Source organism: Thamnophis elegans, chromosome 12, assembly GCF_009769535.1.
Source record: "Thamnophis elegans isolate rThaEle1 chromosome 12, rThaEle1.pri, whole genome shotgun sequence".
NCBI lineage: Eukaryota > Metazoa > Chordata > Lepidosauria > Squamata > Colubridae > Thamnophis > Thamnophis elegans.
The window spans coordinates 43,589,969-43,611,716 of record NC_045552.1 but is presented as its reverse complement, the minus strand read 5'-3'; the positions used below and the strand labels follow the sequence as shown (position 1 = coordinate 43,611,716).

Here is a 21,748-nt window from a genome sequence, read left to right as displayed (position 1 = left end):
CCTAGTGAAAAGCCTCGCATCATCCAATCATATGCAATGGGCTCTGGAGAGTGTGAAGGACAACCCCCAATCACCTTTAGGCCTGGATGCTGGATAGGTGTTTTGCCCCATCCTTGTCAATTTCCTCAAGTCTTTGACAGGATTGTCAAGGACACTTGACACTTGACGTTACACAAATCATCAAACATGTCAATATGTAGGATACATACTTAGAAAAAGGCATGTGCCGCTACAATGCACAAAGGGAGGGTAATATCAAGGTAATACCAGGACTAACACTGGATTGTGGGCCTCCTTTATTTTGGGGATGGATATCAGTCACTGATATACAACAATTGAGACCAGGCTGGGAAGGGACATGCATCATTCGCACCAACCCTGTGGGTGGCACTGTGAAGGGGAGGACTACCAAAGGTGATAGGTATTGAACTACTAGAGGGATATTGACACAGACTCTACATGCTAGTCCACACTTTAGAACCATTTGAAGCATTGCCAATGGATCTATGCAGCATACACCTGCTCTAAAGGAAGACTGTACCCCTTGTATTACTAAAGCCAGGTGTACAAATCATAAACACTCTGGTTTATCACACCCAAATGCCCAAAGACAGCAAATGCCTACATACCAACTGTATACATAACAAGACCATGTATAGTCTGTGTGTGATTGGAGAGAAATCAACTCGTTACAATCCCAATACACCTGTATGTCTTAATGTGACTTTGTGGACTGGCCTACTGCAGTCTGGAATATGCCACAACCCAGAAGGAGAAGGTAAATTGTATTTTCTACATCACACATTACAATTACAACAGGGCAAACAGCCACTCACTCTGATATTTGGTGCATGCACAACCACAAGGAAAGAGTAGGCCACCCCTTTGGACACCCCTTATATCCTTCCCCTGTACAATCACAAACACAATCCCATCCTGAGCAGCTAGTGGATCCTGCATAAGGCTTCCACTCATTTGGGTTACCATGGGCCCATGAGAGGGTGGTTTCACACAGGTATTTATGATTAGCCTTATATGCTTCAATTCACGTTCTATCCCCACATGATTTATAATAACCTCTCCCAAGCAGGTAATATAACAAGTCACTGGAATAGTGTGGACTCTTTCCACCAATTTAGCAGGAAGAAAGTGTTTTGTGAGAACAGGAACTGTTAATGTAGGAGATTCAACTTGTTTGGGATTTTGGGACATGAAATACCAAAGCTGGTCTTCTCCAAGTAATGCTACTGACCCACTACATTCAACATGATATATCTATCTTATTTACACTCAGCATCCATAGACGATGAGTGGATGGCTCCTAAAAACATGTATTGAATTCTACCTAAAAATTGGTCTGAGCCATGTGTGTTGGGATGGATACAACCATCATTTTTCCGTTTACCTATGAAGGCTCGCCAGGTATTAGGGATTCCATTGTATGAGCAGATAGGTCAAAAGAGGAAAAAGGTGAGACAGAAATTGCATTCTCGAGCTTCCCATGTAAAGAATTAGCTGAATATGAAAGAAGTAATATGTGGAGTTCTGAAAGAATTGTGTGCACATATGGAAGGGCTATCTGGGCTGAAGATAGATCCTGGGGATACTGAACCCCTATATATATATGTTGAATCGTATCATATGACTACAGGCAGTTCTGGATTTGGCTGGACAAAGAATAGATAAAGCTTTTAATGTTTTATCGGAAGCTACAGACAAAATCAGAACTGCTGTATATCAAAATAGGCTAGCCCTGGACTATCTGTTGGCGAAAGAAGGTGGTGTCTGTGGAAAATTCAATCTCTCAAACTGTTGTCTACAAAAAGATGAAACTGGGAAGGTAATCAAATAAGTGACAATGGGGATGCGACAACTCACACACAATCCTGACCAGATATAGAATGGAGTTGATGTTAAGGTAATGGCTATGTGGGAATATGCTCACCAAGAATCTGAATATACTACCCTTCAGCCTGAATCAAATTATGTGACTCTTGCAGGTGAAGATGAGTCACAAAGGGGGGACTGAGAGAGCAGGCTGAATGAGAGTAGGCCTCAAGCCTGAACCAAACTAGGGTCTCATGATATTAAGCTTTAGCTATTCATATATAGAAATTGCAAACATTCACTTTTTAGGAAGTCTGCACATAAAAGCTGCTGTAGCAAAAGTCTCTATTTTAATATATCTGCTGGCTTGACTGTAAAAACTGTCTGAAAGGACACAATTTACTTTCTCAAATGTATGCTATGTTGGCTGTTAGCTGACTATGTATTATTACTTCCTGTAGACATAATTTTACTGTAATTCAAGGGCACATCTTGGGGGTGTATCCAAAATCTAGCAGGTGGCTTAGCTAAAAGCTAAGGACTATAAAAAGGAATTTCCTGATGTCATTCGGGGTTCAGGCCTTTGTCTCTGGACCTGCGCAATAAACTATTCCTTCCCTGAGGAGCTGGCTTGCGTGTCCTGTTTTTTTCTACAACACCTCAAGGGGGACAGAGACTCCAAATTCCAGCACATTGGCCATACCCAAGAGGAAGTGATTGATAAAAATTGAACTCACTTTGAAATGAAAGGCAGCAAAGCATAATAAAGAACTAAAAGAGTCTGCTAAGACAGGCCAAAAAAATTTGCATATTTAATTTTCAGCAGCTGGCACTCGAAAACAAAATCCAATGGTAGGAACAAGTCTTCAGAGTAAACATTCAACTCAAGCACAGTAACCTTAGATTCCCACCACAATATTGAGATTTCAGACAAAAGATTCTCCTCTTGAAGAGTCTATCATGGAAATGGCTAGATTCTCTCTCAGAATCCAGTGTTTCTCCAAATGGCTCTTCTTCCAGTTCCTCTGATATTTCCCCAATGTAATTTTGGGTTACCTCTTCTTCAAACTCATGCTGAAGAGACCTATCATTAGATATATTTCTGGCAGTTCCTGCTTCTCCAACTGCATCCTCCATTTCTTCTAAGACCACATTGAAGAAGGATCGACGAGAAGCTGTTGACCTTCCACTCAATTTGATCCTGGGAGAAAAATAAATCGCAGCCATTGGATTGTTGGCTTTTGGTGTTGACATACAAATTCCGTCTGGCTTGTCCTCATCCAGTTCATCTGTTAATTCACCATCTTTCTCATCCGAATCAGGACACCATTTCCCCAGCCCAAAACTGTCTCTGCTATCACATGGAGCATTGGAATCATCCATGACCACAGAGCGCTCTGCACCATTGCTAGTCTGGAGGCCTCTGAGACTCCCACGTTCTCTTCCAAGTGATTCAGTTGCAGAGCTACCAGTAGCTATCCAACCTCAGCTGAAAGCCTTCATTTGCTGTCAAAGTACAGTTGACCTTGGTCATAAGAAGGAACTAGCTATGAAGACTGGAGGGCATGTAGAAAGGTTTTTATGCAGTCCCAAGAAAGAAGGAAAAGTGAGGAATATAAAATAACCCTGCCTTGATTTTACTAGAAAATGGGACAGAGAGAAAGCTGAATAGCCTTTCAAGATTGTTATTCTACCTTACTACAATGAAGAGTATTCATGGATGACAATGATAGATTGGCCAAGGAATTTTGGGTGTAATATCGAATTGAAAAAGAGGGGAAAAATTGTGGGAAAGTAATAGGAAATTAACTCTCGCCACATCATATAAAGAAAACCTATATAAAATGTTTTATAGGTGGTACTTACCACCAGTTAGGCTAGCCAAAATATATAAAAAATTATCACCTAATTGCTGGAGATGTGACCAACTACCAGGCACCTATTACCACATGTGGTGGACATGTAGAAAGGCAAAAGACTACAGGTGAAGGATTCAAATTTGGTTGGAAGAAATGACCAGAGAGAAATTGGAATTTAAACTGGAACTATTCTTATTAGGAATTATAAAAGGAGGTCAAAGTAAAGGGTTAACATATTTAACATTACATAGCACAACAGCAGCGAGAATAGTTTATGCCCAACAATGGAAGAGTGAGAACATACCTCTAGAAAGGGAAATAATAAAGAAAATATTAGACTGTGTAGAATGTAATAGACTAACGCTGGAACTAAAAAAATAAAGGAGACAGAATACTAGGATATTTGGAATAGGATTTACTTATGGTTGGATCTGAGGAATAAAAATTGGAATGCAAAAGAACAAGGATGTATAGATCAAAAGAAGACATAATATACGTATGTAATATATTATGTAAATGTAACATTTAAAAGGGTTAAGTATGAAGATAGATACTGAATGAGTCTGAAAAGGGGACAGCTTCTCCTTTGGCTACAATGGGGAATCTGGCTTCCCCACTGACTTTTCTTGACAGAAGGTTGCAAAAGTAGATCACATGACATTACATTGGGCATCTAATGACTTATTAGATACATTGCTGGCAGTTCCTGCTTCTCCAGCTGCAGCATCCTTTTTTTCCAAGGCCACATCGAAGGATCGACGAGAAGCTGTTGACCTTCTTCCACTCAATCTGATCCTGGGAGAAACACAAATCGCAGCCATTGGATTGTTGGCCTTTGGTGTTGACATACAAATGCCATATGGCTTGTTCTCATCCAGTTCATCTGTTAATTCACCATCTTCCTCATCCGAAACAATAATTGCAAAACGCTTCCTTTTCCCCAGCCCAAAACTGTCTCTACTATCACATGGAGCATTGGAATCATCCATGACCACAGAGCGCTCTGCACCATTGCTAGTCTGGAGGCCTCTGAGACTCCCACGTACTCTTCCAAGTGATTCACTTGCAGAGCTACAGTAGCTATCCAACCTCAGCTGGAAGCCTTCATTTGCTGTCTCCTCTAATGACATGTCTTTTTCTGCGGAGGTTGGTGGTCCATTCTCAGAATCCTCCAAGGCATCAGGAGTATAAGTCTTGTTTTGGTCATCTGCTTGCAGTCTGGTTGTTTGACATTCTTTGTTTTTGGAATACAGAACATCTGTATTGGTGGTACGGAGAACCATTTGCTCATCATCTGTATCCACAGCAGCCCGTTCAGAGATTGCTCTCGATTCAGGACTGTAGTCCTTGATAGATACTGAATGAGCCTGAAAAGGGGACACAAGACCTGTCCCAGGATTTAGGTCACATGATCGGAAGCTGAGAAATTGGTGTTCTTTCTCCTCTGAAGGCAAACCATCTTCCATATTAGAAATAATCTGAAGCATTTGCTTAAGATGCCCCAAAATGCTAAAGCTCAATTTGACCATATCTCTAAAAAAGACATTGTCATCATCGGTTACAAGATCAATATCTTCATTACTGAGGAAAGGACTAATAAATACAGATGGGGCAACCAAAGGATTTGGAGGAGGGGTTGATGGTTTCTTTGCGGATGATGTGGGTGATTCCACGAGTGTTGGGCTTGTCCTTTCGGATGTGGATGGCCCAAGAGTCTCACCTGGTGAAGATTCGGATGGTGTCATTTTTGGTTGGATGGCTGAATCTGTATCTCTCAGCCATGCTCCTTCAGTCATACTTCTGATATTTCTTATGTGCTGGTGATTCAACTGAGATTCTAGTTGTACCAATTCTTGAGCTTTTTGGACTCTGGGTTCAATGTACCCGTTAGCTTCTTCGTTTTCGGCTTCGTCATCATGTGCTGTCTCATGTGTGTACATCAAATCATGGTCAGAAATGCCAAATATCTCTAGCGCGTAGAGGTGTGCAATGTGTTCATCCAACTCGGTGTCTGTTTTTCTTTGGGTGGGATGTAAGGACTGCAATTGTAGCTGTGTGGCCGAGCTTCGTGTGTCATCCAGTATGAACATATTGGAAGACTGTAGCTCTTCCTTGAAGACTAGCCTTCTATAGATCTTCTCTTCAATTGTCCCGCAGGTAACCAGCCGGTAGATTACGACATTCTGCTTTTGTCCAATCCTGTAAACTCGGTTCACAGCTTGGGCATCTGTAGCTGGCTTCAAGCTGGGATCAAAAATCACCACCCGGCTAGCAGCTGTTAAGGTTAAACCAAGCCCACCATCTCGAGTAGTAAGCAAAAGCACAGAGTAGTCTCTATCTTTCTGAAATATGCCAATTCTCTTCTCTCGCTCTGCCAACTGGGTCACTGTCCAATCAATGCGCATGAGTTTAAAGCCCCTGTGAGTTAAGACGCGCTCTATAATGTCCGACATTTTTTGCGATTGGGAGAACACCAGAGTTCTATGTCCCTCGTCTTGCAGTCTTTCCAGCAGCGCCACAAGGAAGCTCAACTTTCCAGACTCCTGAATCAGCATCTCAACAGAAACATGCTCAATACTCCTCTTCATGTCCGGGAGCTCACCAAGTTCATTTTCACCATCTTCTTGTTCGCTGTAATAGGAAGCTTCCAGCCCTAGTTGACTACGTGTTTGATTTTTCAAGAGCCTTGGGTGATCACAGAGCTTCTTCAGGATAACATATTCACCCACTGGGAACTTGGGAGACAACAACAGCTTCTTGATATGATCCAAGGATATAAAATTTCTATATATTTCCTCTTGTATGGGTGCTAAGAACAACCATACAATGAACTCGTTCTTTCGTGGAAGAGAAGGCATGGCGGGAGCAAGATCTTTGCTTTGGTTTTCAAGAAGATGATTTGGAAGCTCAGCCTTTTTCTTCTTCTGGAGTTCATCTTTAGTCCGCCTGAGAAAATATGGCTCAATGATGGACATCAGGTTTTCTGAGATTTTACGTCCCAGAGCTTTCTCTCCAGGAGTGGCGTCTTTTGCCCTGGCTCTCGTGATAGGGCCCTCATATTCCATCTGAAAGGTTTTCCTGGTGCCCAAAAGCGAGCCTTGACAAGCAAAATCAAAAAGAGTCCAAAGTTCTTTGAGATTGTTTTGGACCGGAGTCCCTGTGAGAAGGATGCGGTTTTTGGAAGGAATGACGCGCAGAGATTTTGTCGTTTTGGCAGATGGTCTTTTGATTTTATGGGCTTCATCTAGAATGATATAGTCCCAAACAAACTCTTTCCCATCAAAGCTAGAAAGGTACTGACTGCTGTTGAGGAGCATCCGGTAGGTTGTGAGCAACACACCCTTTCTCCTCTGGATCAGTTTCAGAGATTTCTTACGTTCAGCTTTGTTGGTTCCGTAAAAAACTTCCACTCGCAGGCTTGGAGTCCACTTGGCAAACTCTTTCTCCCAGTTGTTAATAAGCTTGACTGGGAGAATCAGCAACACGGAATGGATGAGTTCTGCGTCAAACATCCCGGAGAGGAATGTGATGACTTGAATGGTCTTCCCAAGTCCCATGTCATCTGCCAGGATGCCGCCCTTTCTTCTGTCTGGATACAACTTGTACAAAAAAGCAACCCCTTCCCTCTGATAGTCAAAAAGCTTATTATAAATTTCTCTGTTCAGCATGAGTCCACTCTGACACACATTTACAAAGCAATCCTCCTTCTTCTCCTCCTCTTCTTCCGCCTCCTCCTTCTCCACTTCCTCCTTCTCCACTTCCTCCTTCTTCACTTCCTCCTCCTCCTCTTCCCCCTCCTTTTCCTCCTCCTCCTCCTCCTCCTTTTCCTCCTCCTCCATTTCCTCCTCCTCCTCCTCCTCCTCCTCCTCCAGAACCAGGGCGTCCTTCAACTTTTTAATCTTGGCGGCCAGCTTTTCACTGTAATGGATTTCAAGAGCCTGTTCGAGCAATTGGAGAGATTCTTCACTTTTGGCCTCCAGTTCTGCTTGAGACACATATCTATAAAATCAAGAGACAGTTCTGAAGTCACAAACAATTAAAAAAAACACTCGAGGGCAGAAAAATAAAAAAAACACAGAAGAAATCTTAATGCTTTCTGCCTGTGCAACATATTGCACTTTTCGGAGTTATTTTTTAAAGACTACTTTGTTATTGTTCTAGACAACTTAACAAAATGAAGAAGCTTTTTAAAATAAATGCTTCATCTGAAGAGGCCCAGTGCTGTTGTATCTTCTTTTAAATAGCAGAGAATAAATATACTTCCAGAAAGCCATATATATTTTAACAACATCTGTACAAATATAGTCTGAAACGTAACACAGTGTATATCGTCTGCACTGTTTGCTGTTTGTTGCAAGGAGGCAAATTACTGGGAGGCAGAGGCAGATATTTTCCCCTTGTTTTCCTCCCCAAAAGCTAGATGGGTCTTATACTTCGGAGCATCTTATACTCCGAAAAATACAGTAAGTGCCTTGGATTCGGAGATGGGTGGTAGTAGTAATGCTTATTTCTAGGCTAGTACAAGCTAGTCCTTCACTTACAACAGTTCCTTTGGTGACCATTTAAAGTTACAACCGCACTGAAAAGAGTGACTTATGACCATTTTTAAATCCCCTTTTGCAATCTTCTAACCAGCAAAGTCAATTTGGGGGAAACCAGATTCACTTAACAACCATGCTACTAACTTCACAACTGCAGCAATTCACTTAACATATGCGGCAAGAAAGGTCCTAAAATGGAGCAAAATTCACTTAACAACTGTCTCTTTTAGCAACAGAAATGTTGGGCTTAATTGTGGTCATAAATGGAGGGCTACCTGGATTAAAGCCATGAAATCCTGCAAATCTGAAAAGTCCACACAGTCTCCTTTTATATTACATATTATGCTTCCTCCTCCTGAACATCAAAGGCTGGTTACAAACTGTTCCACAGCCTCAAGAAGGCAGCTTGGCAAAAATATTCTCTACCTTCAGCAAAAGCTTTCAAACAAAGCTTACTTCCAAATGATTGAGGAAGCAGTTCAAAATGTAGCCTCCCTCTGGCTCTATGTGGTTTTTTTTAAAAAAAGAAACAGATGCAGTTCTGGTCCTTCGCTGACAATATTAGCCAACAGGACTGTCATGGCTGCATTCCAATCCTGTTCTAAGTGAGGGGGGGCCAGAACTGGATGGGGAATTCTGAGAGTTGAAGTCCACATCTCTTCTTAGTCAGATCTTGCAGAATAAGGGAGTTGGTTTGGTTCATCAAACAGTCAGTGGTTAAGGCACACTGGTCTAGAAACCAGGAGACCGCCTTAGACATGAAAACCCTATAGTGTGACTTTGGGACAATCATTTTCTTCCAGCAGTTGAGAAGATAGGAGGGGGAGCGCCTATGGGAGGAAAGCGAGAGCTAAGCGATCGGGGAAAGCGAAAGCTAAGAGAGAGTGGGTGCAGAGAAGAACTGGCCGATAGAAAGAAGGCAAAGAATGCAGCTCCCGTTTCCAAAACAATTATTCAAAACCGATTGGACAAAGGGGTGAGGGACAACAAGCCTTAAAGCTGGGAAAAGCTTTACTTGGAATTTTGACGTGCAAACTCCAGTTCTGGCTTTGCTTTATTGTATTCTGCTTAACCTTTAATAAACAATACTTTTCCCACCTACTGGAGTCAAGGATCGTTCTTACTTAAAAGCCAGGAGCGGAGGCAGGACTGACATTCTCATTCTTTCCCCCAAATAATTCTCCTGCTGTCCCCTGGCTTTGCCTAACCCAGTGGTTCCCAACCTTTTTTTTGGCCATGCCCCACCTAAGCATGTCTAAAATCCTGATCCCCCTCCCCCCTATAATTCTTCTTTCAAGCAGAGGAAGCTTGCTGTAAACAAGATTCAACTTGCCCCCATTAAAAATCAAGATTGCCCCATGTTGGGGAACCACTGGGCTAACCCTTAGCCTGCTCTCATTGATAAAGGGCATTTATGGAGATTCTTAATTATCCAGAGCATGGTTGTCCCGAAGGTGCTTTTCGTTTTCAAAGGAAAAAAATAATAAGAAACTCTACTTTAAAAAGAAAAAAAAAGAAAAGCACCTTTGGGGCGACCCCTGTAGCAGGAAAAAAAGGGAAGATGAATATAGGAATGCGGAATCCCCACCACTCCTGCCAAGCCCACCCAAAAAGAAATGGCTTGCCAGGAGCAAATCAGGAGGCGCCCCTTCCCCGTACATGAACCCATTTGGAAATACCTCCAGTACTTTTCTATTTGCTCCGGGTCCAAATCTGCAAGGTCCGCCATGATTTCGCCCAAACGTTCACAAAACTCTATAAAGCTTCCTGAAGCGTTCAATTTGAATTCTGCGCGCTGATTCACCGACCTACCCCGCCTGTCACCGAGAGGTATGCAAATAATGTGGATGCGGGTTAGCCAATCAGGTCATTTCAAACACGAGCGCTCGGGCACGGTGGTTGCTATCGATTTATATTTGCAGAAAAATCGGGGCAACCAAACCGTCCCCCCGTCCCCCCCAATAAGGCACGGCATCCAAGAAAAATTCATGTCCCTTTTAAACCAGATGTTCTGACTTCGTTGGAAAAAAGATAATTCGTTCTGCATGAGCAACGTGGAATTAATCTCCATAAATTAAAAAAAAGGGGAACTTCGTTTTAAACCTAATTGTGTCCAGTCGAGCTCAAGTCACGCAGAACGGTCTCTACCGATTCAGGGTCTGCATCAGCGCTTCTCAATCTCAGCAACTTTAAGATTAGGTGGGCTTCCGCTCCCAGAATTCTGGGCAACCCTGGGAGTTAAAGTCGCCCCAGCTTCAAGCTGCCAAGGTTTGAGAAGACTCCGCTGTACGATCAGGTCCAGGACTCTGCAGATCAATCTGGGGGTTAGTGATGAGGTGGGCTCGTTTTCTTTCACTTGTTTCCTTCCAAATGGGTTAGAGATGCAGATCTCTAACTCCCAAATCCCCAGTGAGGGGAGGAGGGCAGGTGGGGGATCGCGCTGAAGTCCGATGTCCTGCAGCCTCCTCTGCAAGAACGAACATTAAAAATCCCCTCCTCTGATTAATTTAATTCGTCAAGGATGAATTAGGTAACAGATATGAGTATAAACATGATTATGAATACATGGAATGAATACGAATACAGAGAAATATTTATTAATTATTAGTTAATTAAAATTATTTAAATGGAAATTAATCAGGAATGATAGGAGTGTGAATTCCTGTGAATCTGGAATGACCAGTTTCCTGCCTCGCTCGTCCAAGGCTCCTTCCCTGCAGTAGGGAAATACTACATATCCCATCTTGGTCCTACTTGGCAGGGGAGGATGGGAACTCTCGCCCGTTTAGTTTATACCGGGTTGAGAAGCGTCCAAGGCGTGCAGTTGCTTCTTCTTCCCGACAGGGGGCAGACCCCTTCCTTCCCGGTGACGCCATCGAGGAAAGCGAAACTATATTGGCTGGGAGGAGGAGCCTCGCGCCATGACGGCCTTCTCCGCGGCTTCCAAAGGCGCTCCCATTGTGCGCATGCGCCTCGGCTCATCCTCTCAACCACTTTTTTCCCCGCCTCTTTTTGGACTCGTCAAGCTCCGCGTAACATGAAGGTGACGGACGAGGCGGGGAGTGGAGGTCGCTGGGCGGAGGCAGGAGCAGGAAGCCCGCCGCTGAGAGAAAGACCCGAAGCCCAACAGGTCGCCGAAACCGAGCCGCCTCGCTCTGTTTTCCGCCGTCGCTGAAGCGCTGCCATAGCCAATATGAATATATCCTGGGTGGCGCCTGTCAAGAAAACACGGCCGGGCTTCGATTGGTGGTGGGGGCAAGAAAACCCCGCCTCCTGAAGAGATTGATGAAAGGGGTGTGTGTCTAGTGGGGGTCCCTCACAGCAGGGGGCACCCTGGAGAGGTGATGATTCCTGTAGGAGGGGCTTCAACGCTGATCGCTTTCCCTATTGGTGTTTCTGGATTGGAGTGACAACGGGAGTAGCCCGTAGAGTGGGGTGAGGGTGTTTTCCTTCCTTTGGCATTTAGCCATGCTGGCCACATGATCATGGAGACTTCTTTGGACATCGCTGGCTCTTCAGCTTTGAAACGGAGATGAGCACTGTCCCCTAGATTTGGGAATGACTAGGACATATACGTCAGGAGAACCTTTAACATTACCTTTAAGGTCCTTTCCAACTCCTATTTTGCATTTTGTCTGTTTCTACCTCTAACCAAAACAGCCCATGGAAGAAGCAAGTTAATTTTCTTCTTTCTGCTGATCCTCAAGCACAGAAAACCTATTTCCCCAGCCTCATTTTCCAACACAACCACAAAGCAGTTTAAGATAGAAGCCAGCTATTACCTTTTTACAATGCAGGGATTGTTTTAGTGTTGTGTGGAGGAGGCTTAGTCTGCAAGTCATAGTTAAGCAAACTAAAGCTTAGGACAATGTATGAAACCAGCAAAGGCCATTGGCTCAGAATCAGGCATGAAGAAGATAAAGATTCAGATCTGATTCTCCTATAATGGGAGTAACTAGTGGACAGCTTCCCACTTAAGAACAGAAGTCCTCATCCAGCTAAAAAGAAACTCCAGTGCAGCTTTCACACAGACAAAATGACCAGACTGCATGTGGAGTTAGAGGTAGCTGTTATTCACACAAACTGAATCAACATCAATTCTAGGCTGCATAAACAGAGGGATAGAATCAAGATCAGGTGAAGTGTTAATACCACTTTATAAGGCCTTGGTAAGGCCTCACTTGGAATACTGCATCCAGTTTTGGCCACCACGATATAAAAAAATGTTCAGACTCTAGAAAGAATGCGAGGAGAGCAACAAAGATGATTAGGGGACTGGAGCTAAAACATATGAAGAATGGTTGCAGGAACTGGGTATGTTTAGTTTAATGAAAAGAAGGACTAGGGATGACATGATAGCAGTGTTCTAATATCTCAGGGGTTGCCACAAAGAAGAGGGAGTCAAGCTCTTCTCCAAAGCACCTGTGGGCAGAACAAGAAGCAATGGGTGGGAACTAATCAAGGAGAAGCAACTTAAAACCAAGGAGAAATTTCCTGGCAGAACAATCAGTGGAACAACTTGTCTCCACAACTTGTGAATGCTCCAACACTGGAAATTTTTAAGATGTTGGCTATCCATTTGAAGTGGTGCAGTGTTTCCTGCCTAAGCAGGGGGTTGGACTAGAAGACCTCCAACGTTTCCGCCAACTCTTGCTATTGTATTCTAACGTATCGTGCTAAATCATGGCCTTTTTAAAGTATACTTTGCTGAACAAGCCATAATGGACTGCTTCCTGTACATTCTACCATAAACCAACATTGATGAATCACAACAGTCTCCGAAACCATCTTTAGGGAAAAACCAAATAAATAACGTTGAATAAGAGGAGTAGGCCATATTTTTGACTTTGCTAGTCAAGGGGAAAAAGTTTTATAGGTGGGCCTCCATTTACAATCATTTCTTTAATGACCAGTTAGAACAGAACTGAAAAATGTGACTTCTGACCATGTTCAGTTACAACCGAGCACTAGCCATAGGGTTGGTCATGTGATCTAAATTCAGACCAATGGCAACTGGCGGGTATTTTATGCCAGTTGCAATGTCATGTGATCTACTTTTGCAACCTTCTGTCAAGGAAAGTCAATGGGGAAGTCGGGTTCACTTAACCATGCTTACTAACACAACTGTGCCAAGAAAAATTGTAAAATAGGGGAAAACTCACTTTACTATATTTTTCGGAGTATAAGATGCACCTCCCCCCCCCTAAGAGTGTGGAAATTTTGGTGCATCTTATAAACCAAATACAGCTATTTTTGGCCTCCTGAAACCCCGCCCAACATTCCATTTTTGTGGAAAACATTCCATTTTCACAAAAATGGGAGTTTTTGCCTTACCCCAGCCCTGCTGAAGCCTGCAGAGTACTTGTTGAGGCTGGGGAAGATAAAAACTTTTTTTTCTTATTTACCTCTTCAAAATCTTGTTGTCTTATGCACTGGTACATCCTATAGTCTGAAAAACACGGTATCTTGCTCAGAGCTGCTCCAGCAAATTTTGGGCTCAGTTGTTTTTAAGTCAACAACTACTATTTGTATAAAAACTGGGAGGGGGGGGAGCACTATTGGGGTACTTAAAATAGGAAAATTACTTTCAAAGGCTCAAGCTATTCCTATTATCTGATTAAAGAAACAGTCACATTTTAGGCTTTTTTTGGCAAGGTCTAAGCCAGTGTTTTTTCAATGGTGGCAACTTGAAACTGTTATGGACTTCAAACCCCAGAATTCCCCAGTCAAGATGGGTGAAGAATTCTGAAACTTAAAATCCACCCATCTTAAAAGTTGCCAAGAGTGGAAAACACTGGTCTAAGCATTTTTCTTATGTGCTGAAAGCCATTACTACCAGATCATATGAGTCAAATTTTCATTGCTAGATGTTATTCAAACCACCTTTGGTATGTCAGTCCTCCATCATTGGAGTTGCTTGATTGATGGATGGATGAGACCCATGCTTCATCATTTCAATAAAAGTCTCAAGCGATATAGCCCAATCAAATATTAGCTACCTCAAGGAGAACAGAGACTCCAAATTCCAGCAGGTTGGCGATACCCAAGAGGAAGTGATTGATAAAAATTGAACTCACTTTGAAATGAAAGGCAGCAATAGCAGTAGACTTATATACCGCTTCATAGGCCTTTCAGGCCTCTCTAAGCGGTTTACAGAGAGTCAGCATATTGCCCCCAACAATCTGGGTCCTCATTTTACCCACCTCGGAAGGATGGAAGGCTGAGTCAACCCTGAGCCGGTGAGATTTGAACCGCTGACCTGCTGATCTAGCAGTAGCCTGCAGTGCTGCATTTAACCACTGCGCCACCTTGGCTCTTCAAAGCAAAGCATAATCAAGAACTAAAAGAGTCTGCTAAGACAGGCCTAAGAAAATTGCATATTTAATTTTCAGCAGCTGGCACTCCAAAATAAAATCCAACAGTAGGAACAAGTCTTCAGAGCAAACATACAACTCAAGCACAGTAACCTTAGATTCCCCCCACAATATTGAGATTTCAGAGAAAAGATTCTCCTCTTGAAGAGTCTGTATCATGGAAATGGCTAGATTCTCTCTCAGAATCCAGTGTTTCTCCAGATGGCTCCTCTTCCGATTCCTCTGATACTTCCATAATGTAATTTTGGGTTTCCTCTTCTTCAAACTCATGCTGAAGAGATCCATCATTAGATACATTGCTGGCAGTTCCTGCTTCTCTAGCTGCATCCTCCATTTCTTCCAAGACCACATTGAAGAAGGATCGACGAGAAGCTGTTGACCTTCTTCCACTCAATTTGATCCTGGGAGAAAAACAAATCGCAGTCATTGGATTGTTGGCCTTTGGTGTTGACATACAAATTCCGTCCGGCTTGTCCTCATCCAGTTCATCTATTAATTCACCATCTTCCTCATCCGAAACAATAATTGCCAAACGCTTCTTTTTCCCCAGCCCAAAACTGTCACTGCTATCACATGGACCGTTGGAATCATCCATGACCACAGAGCTCTCTACAGCATTGCTAGTCTGGAGGCCTCTGAGACTCCCACGTTCTCTTCCAAGTGATTCAGTTGCAGAGCTACAATAGCTATCCAACTTCAGCTGGAAGCCTTCATTTGCTGTCTCCTCTAATAACATGTCTTTTTCTGCGAAGGTTTGTGGTCCATTCTCAGAATCCTCCAAGGCAAGGTTGAAATTGATCTGATAGTCAGAGGAAATATCAAGATATTTGGACTGTGCAGTTTCTCTCATGCCAGAGTTCTGCAATGCGCTGCTTTCAGTCATTTTGCTAACCATGGTCTCCTGTGGTGCCACAGCATCTAGTTCCTTAATTTCGCAGGCATCTCCATTAGAGATTGGAAGAACATCAAGTGACATGTCAGTCTCAGTTTCGAGCATGACATCATCAGGAGTATAAGTCTTGTTTTGGTCATCGGCTTGCAGTCTGGTTGGTTGACATTCTTTGTTTTTGGAATGCAAAACATCTGTATTGGTGGTATGGAAAACCATTTGCTCATCATCTGTATCAGCAGCAGCCAGCTCAGAGATTGCTCTCGATTCAGGGCTGTAGTCCTTGATAGATACTGAATGAGTCTGAAAAGGGGACATCAGATCTGTCCCTGGATTTAGATCACAGGATCGGATGTTGAGAAATTGGTGTTCTTTCTCCTCTGAAGGCAAACCATCTTCCATATTAGAAATAATCTGAAGCATTTGCTCATCATCCATGTCTTCAACAACCAGACTGGTCATTATAGAGCTCAAATTGACCATATCACTAACAAAGTCATTGTCATCATCACTTACAAGATCAATAAGTCCATCACTGACGACAGGATTAATAAATACAGGTGGGGCAACCACAGGACATGGAGGAGGAGCAGGTGGTTTCCTTGTGGATTGTGTGGGTGATTCCATGAGTGTTGGGTTTGTCCTTTCGGATGTGGTTGGCCCAAGAGGGTCAATTGGTGAAGACTTGGTTGGCATCATTTTTGGCTGGGTGGCTGAGTCTGTATCTCTTAGCCAAGTTTCTTCAGTCGTTTTTCTAATATTTCTCATCTGCTGATAGTGAGAGGAAATATCAAGATACTTGGACTGTGCAGTTTCTCTCATGCCAGAGTTCTGCAATGTGCTGCTTTCAGTCATTTTGCTAACCATGGTCTCCTGTGGTGCCACAGCATCTAGTTCCTTAATTTCACAGGGATCTCCATGAGAGATTGGAGGAACATTACGTGACATATCAGCCTGAGTTTGGTGAATGCCATCATCAGAAGAATACTCAATTAAATCCTGCAGCAGTTTCATCTGGACATCTTTAAGCTCACTTCCTGTCCCAGTTTGGAGCATGACATCATCAGGAGTATAAGTCTTATTTTGGTCATCTGCTTGCAGTCTGGTTGGTTGACATTCTTTGTTTTTGGAATGCAGAACATCCGTATTGGTGGTATGGAAAACCATTTGCTCATCATTTGCATCCACAACAGCCATTTCAGAGATTGCTCTCGATTCAGGACTGTTGTCCTTCTTGATAGATACTGAATGAGCCTGAAAAGGGGACACAAGACCTGTCCCAGGATTTAGGTCACATGATCCGACGCTGGGAAATTGGTGTTCTTTCTCCTCTGAAGGCAAACCATCTTCCATATTAGAAATAATCTGAAGCATTTGCTCATCATCCATGTCTTCAACAACCAGACTGGTCATTTTAGAGCTCAAATTGACCATATCACTAACAAAGTCATTGTCATCATCACTTACAAGATCAATAACTCCATCGCTGACGACAGGACTAATAAATACAGATGGGGCAACCACAGGACTTGGAGGAGGAGCTGATGGTTTCCTTGTGGATGGTGTGGGTGATTCCAGGAGTGTTGGGCTTGTCCTTTTGGATGTGGATGGCCCAAGAGTCTCACCTGGTAAAGACTTGGTTGGCATCATTTTTGGCTGGGTGGCTGAGTCTGTATCTCTCAGCCATGCTCCTTCAGTCGTGTTTCTGATATTTCTTATGTGCTGGTCATTCAACTGAGATTCTAGTTGTACCAACTCTTGGGCTTTTTGGACTCTGTGTTCAATGTACCTGTGGGCTTCTTCGTTTTCGGCTTCGTCATCATGTGCTGTCTCACGTGTGTACATCAAATCATGGTCAGAAATGCCAAATATCTGCAGCGCGTAGAGGTGTGCAATGTGTTCATCCAACTCAGTGTCTGTTTTTCTTTGGGTGGCATGTAAGGACTGCAATTGTAGCTGTGTGGCCGAGCTTTGCGTGTCTTCCAATATAAACAACTCCTTTAGCTCTTGCATTGTGAAATAGCGATAGGGATTTTTCTTATCTCCCGTGCTTTGGCGTATTAAGGAATCCTTGAAGACTTGCCTTCTATAGATCTTCTCTTCAATTGTCCCACAGGTAATCAGCCGGTAAATTATGACATTCTCTTTTTGTCCAATCCTGTAAACTCGGTCCACAGCTTGGGCATCTGTAGCTGGATTCCAGCTGGGATCAAAAATCACCACCCGGCTAGCAGCTGTTAAGGTTAAACCAACCCCACCAACTTGAGTAGTAAGCAAAAATACAGAGTAGTCTCCATCTTTCTGAAACATGCCAATTCTCTTCTCTCGCTCTGCCAAATGGGTCACTGTCCCATCAATGCGCATGAGCTTAAAGCCCCTGTGAATTAAGACACGCTCTATAATGTCCAACATTTTTCGCGATAGGGAGAACACCAGAGTTCTATGTCCCTCGTCTTGCAGTCTTTCCAGCAGCGCCACAAGGAAGCTCAACTTTCCAGACTCCTGAATCAGCATTTCAATAGAAACATGCTCAATACTCCTCTTCATGTCTGGGAGTTCACCAAGTTCATTTTCATTGTAATGGGATCCTTCCAGCCCTAGTTGACTACATGCTCGATTTGATAAGAGCCTTGGGTGATCACAGAGCTTCTTCAGGATATTAAGTTCAGCCAGTGGGGACCTGGTAGACAACAACAGCTCTTTGATATGATCCAAGGATATAAAATTTCTATATATTTCCTCTTGTATGGGTGCTAAGAACAACCATACAATGAACTCGTTCTTTCGTGGAAGAGAAGGCATGGCGGGAGCAACATCTTTGCTTTGGTTATCAGGAAGATGATTTGGAAGCTCGGCCTTTTTCTTCTTCTGGAGTTCATCTTTAGTCCGCCTGAGAAAATATGGCTGAATGATGGACATCAGGTTTTCTGAGATTTTACGTCCCAGAGCTTTCTCTCCAGGAGTGGCGTCTTTTGCCCTGGCTCTCGTGATAGGGCCCTCATATTCCATCCGGAAGGTTTTCATGGTACCCAAAAGAGAGCCTTGACAAGCAAAATCAAAAAGAGCCCAAAGTTCTTTGAGATTGTTTTGGACCGGAGTCCCTGTGAGAAGGATGCGGTTTTTGGAAGGAATGGCGTGCAGAGATTTTGTCGTTTTGGCAGACGGGGTTTTGATTTTATGGGCTTCATCCAGAATGATATAGTCCCAAACAAACTCTTTCCCATCAAAGCTAGAAAGTTGTGGCCAGCTGTTGAGGAGCATCTGGTAAGTTGTGAGCAAGACACCCTTTCTCCTCTGGATCCGCTCCAGAGATCTTTGACGTTCAGCTTTGTTGGTTCCGTGAAAAACTTTCACTCGCAGGCCTGGAGTCCACTTGGCAAACTCTTTCATCCAGTTGTTAAGAAGGGTGACTGGGAGAATAAGCAATACGGAATGGATGAATTCTGCGTCAAACATCCCAGAGAGGAACGTGATGACTTGAATGGTCTTCCCGAGTCCCATGTCATCTGCCAGGATGCCGCCCTTCCTTCTGTCTCGATACAACTTGTACAAAAAAGCAACCCCTTCCCTCTGATAGTCAAAAAGCTTATCGTGAACTTCTCCATACAGCATGAATCCGCTCTGACACACATCCACAAAGCCATCATCGTCCTCCTCCTCCACAGCCAGGGCATCCTCCAACTTTTTAATCTTGGCAGTCAGGTTTTCACTGAAATGGATTTCAAGAGCCTGTTGGAACAATTGGAGAGATGCTTCCAGGTTCCCACTTCGGGCCTCCTGTTTGGCCTGAGACACATATCTGTAATATCAAGAAACAGTTCTGAAGTCAGAAACAACAATTAAAAAAACACTCAAGGGTAGAAAACTAAAAAAAGAAACGGAAGAAAATTTTAGTGTTTTCTGCCTTTGCAACATATCGTATCTTTTAGATTATAAGATGCACCTTTTTAAGCCCTAAAAGAGGGTGAAACTTTCGGTGCGTCTTATATACAGAATGTAATCCCACCCAACCACTGCCCCTCACCCTTTGGCCTCTTCCTCCCAGCAATATACCTCCTTGCAGCAAACGGGGAAAATGGGGCTTGCGGATGCTGCATTGGTTATGGCAATCCCTGCAGCCTGAAACAACTGATGATCGGGAGGCCCCTGCTGAAATTGAAAGTGAGACTTGCTGTTTGCTGCACAATGCCCTTTGAGGTAGAGGCAGATTATTTTTTCTTATGTTAATCAGGCTGTTTGCTGCAAGGAGGTAAGTCAATAACTATAAATGCCTATAGAAATTTCAAATTATTAGACTTATTTTTTAAAGTCTGCTTTATTATTGTTTTAGACAATAAAATGAAGCTTTTTAAAATAAATGCTTGATCTGAAGAGGCCCAGTGCTTTTTAAATCCCCTTTTGCAATCTTCTGACCAGCAAAGTTAATTTGGGGGAAACCAGATTCACTTAACAACCATGCTACTAACTTCACAACTGCAGTGATTCAGTTAATATATGGGGCAAGAAAGGTCCTAAAATGGGGCAAAATTCACTTAACAAGTGTCTCTTTTAGCAACAGAAATATTGGGCTTAACTGTGGTCATAAATAGAGGGCTACCTAGATTAAAGCCATGGAAGCCTGCAAATCTGAAAAGTCCACACAGTCTCCTTTTATATTACATATTATCCTTCCTCCTCCTGAACATCAAAGGCTGGTTACAAACTGTTCCACAGCCTCAAGAAGGCAGCTTGGCAAAAACATTCTCTACCTTCAGCAAAAGCTTTCAAACAAAACTTACTTTCAAATGATTGAGGATACAGTTCAAAGTGTAGCCTCTTTCTCACTCTAGGTGGTTTTTTTTTAAAGCAATAGATGCAGTCATGATCCTTCACTGACATTATTAGCCAACAGACTTTGTCCATATTGTGGCTAAATTCCCAACCTGTTCTAAGTGAGGGGTGTCCAGAATTGGATGTGGAATTCTGGGAGTTGAAGTCCAGATCACTTTTCTAAGTTGTGCTTTGCTTAGCCAGATCTTGCAGAATAAGTTGCAGTTGGGTTCGTTCATCAAACAGTAAGGCAGTCAGTACTTAAGGCACAGTGGCCTAGAAACTAGGAGACCGCCTTAGACATGAAAACCGTATGGTGTGACTTTGGGACAATCCCTTTCTTTCAGCCCAACCCATCTCACACAGTTGCAGTTGAGAAGGATAGGAGAGGGAGCGCCTATGGAGGGGAAGCGAAAGCTAAGAGATCAGGGAAAGCACAAGCTAAGAGAGCGTGGGTGCAGAGAAGAACTGGCCAATAGGAAGAAGGCAAAGAATGCAGCTGCAGTTTCCAAAACAACTTATTCAAAACCGATTGGACAAAGGGATGGGGTGGGGGACAACAATGGGGAAGCCTTAAAGCTGGGAAAAGCTCTACTTGGAATTTTGACATGCAAACGCCACTTCTGGCTTTGCTTTATTGTATTCTGTTTAATCTTTAGTAAAGGATACTTTTCTCACCAACTGGAGTCAAGGATCGTTCTTACTTAAAAGCCAGGAGCGGAGGCAGGACTGACATTCTCATTCTTTCCCCCAAGTAATTCTCCTGCTGGCCCCTGGCTTTGCCTAACCAAGGGATTCCCAACCTTTTTTTTTGGCCATTGCCCCACCTAAGCATCTCTAAAATCCTGATCTCCCCCCCCCCCACACACACAATCCTTACTTTACTCAAAAAGTGAACTCTACTCAGACGGAAGCAGTGTAAAAGGCCATGAACTTGGTATAGACAAGGTTCAAATCCCCCCCCCGGTTAAAAATAAAAGTGCTCACGTTGGGAACCATTGGTCAAACCCTCAGCCAGCTCCCATTGATAAAGGATCCCTTTCATATTTCTTGAGATACTCAGTCATCCGTATCATGTCCCAAAGGTGCTTTTCGTTTTCAAAGAAAAATAATAATAAACTCTACCATTTTAAAAGAAAAGCATCTTTGGGGCGACCCCTGTAGCGGGAAAAATAAGGGAAGATGAATATAGGAATGCGGAATCCCTACCACTCCAGCCAAGCCCACCCAAAAAGAAATGGCTTGCCAGGAGCAAATCCGGAGGCGCCCCTTCCCCGTACATGAACCCCTTCGGAAATACCTGCGGTACTTTTCTATTTGCTCCGGGTCCAAATCTGCAAGGTCCGCCATGATTTCGCCCAAACGTGCAAAAAAACTCTATAAAGCTTCCTGAAGCGTTCAATTTGAATTCTGCGCGCTAATACACCGGCCTACCCAACCTATCACCGA

At 43.3% G+C, this 21,748-nt stretch overlaps 2 protein-coding genes across 2 annotated transcripts; both read right to left on the bottom strand.

Annotated features, from left to right (window-relative positions):
* Positions 1–2,136: 2,136 nt before the first annotated feature.
* LOC116516171 (DNA excision repair protein ERCC-6-like) lies at positions 2,137–7,446 on the bottom strand. Its single transcript, XM_032228582.1, has one exon. It carries the CDS (start codon positions 7,352–7,354, stop codon positions 4,337–4,339), a length of 3,018 nt encoding a protein of 1,005 aa, XP_032084473.1. The 5' UTR covers positions 7,355–7,446; the 3' UTR covers positions 2,137–4,336.
* Positions 7,447–14,586: 7,140 nt separating this feature from the next.
* LOC116515279 (DNA excision repair protein ERCC-6-like) lies at positions 14,587–21,669 on the bottom strand. The gene is made up of 2 exons (XM_032227217.1): positions 21,600–21,669; positions 14,587–19,289 (listed from the first exon to the last, which is right to left on the bottom strand). The coding sequence occupies exons 1-2, from the start codon at positions 21,647–21,649 to the stop codon at positions 14,723–14,725; spliced, it is 4,617 nt and encodes a 1,538-aa protein (XP_032083108.1). The 5' UTR covers positions 21,650–21,669; the 3' UTR covers positions 14,587–14,722.
* Positions 21,670–21,748: the final 79 nt, after the last annotated feature.

What these genes read in the sequence shown, in the direction of transcription:
- LOC116515279 (XM_032227217.1), bottom strand. Translation starts at nt 21,649, where the DNA reads ATGGCGGACCTTGCAGATTTGGACCCGGAGCAAATAGAAAAGTACCGC. An exon ending in CAAATAGAAAAGTACCGCAG is followed by an intron (nt 19,290 to 21,599) that starts GTATTTCCGAAG and finishes TTGATATTACAG; the next exon opens with ATATGTGTCTCAGGCCAAAC.
- LOC116516171 (XM_032228582.1), bottom strand. Translation starts at nt 7,354, where the DNA reads ATGCTGAACAGAGAAATTTATAATAAGCTTTTTGACTATCAGAGGGAA.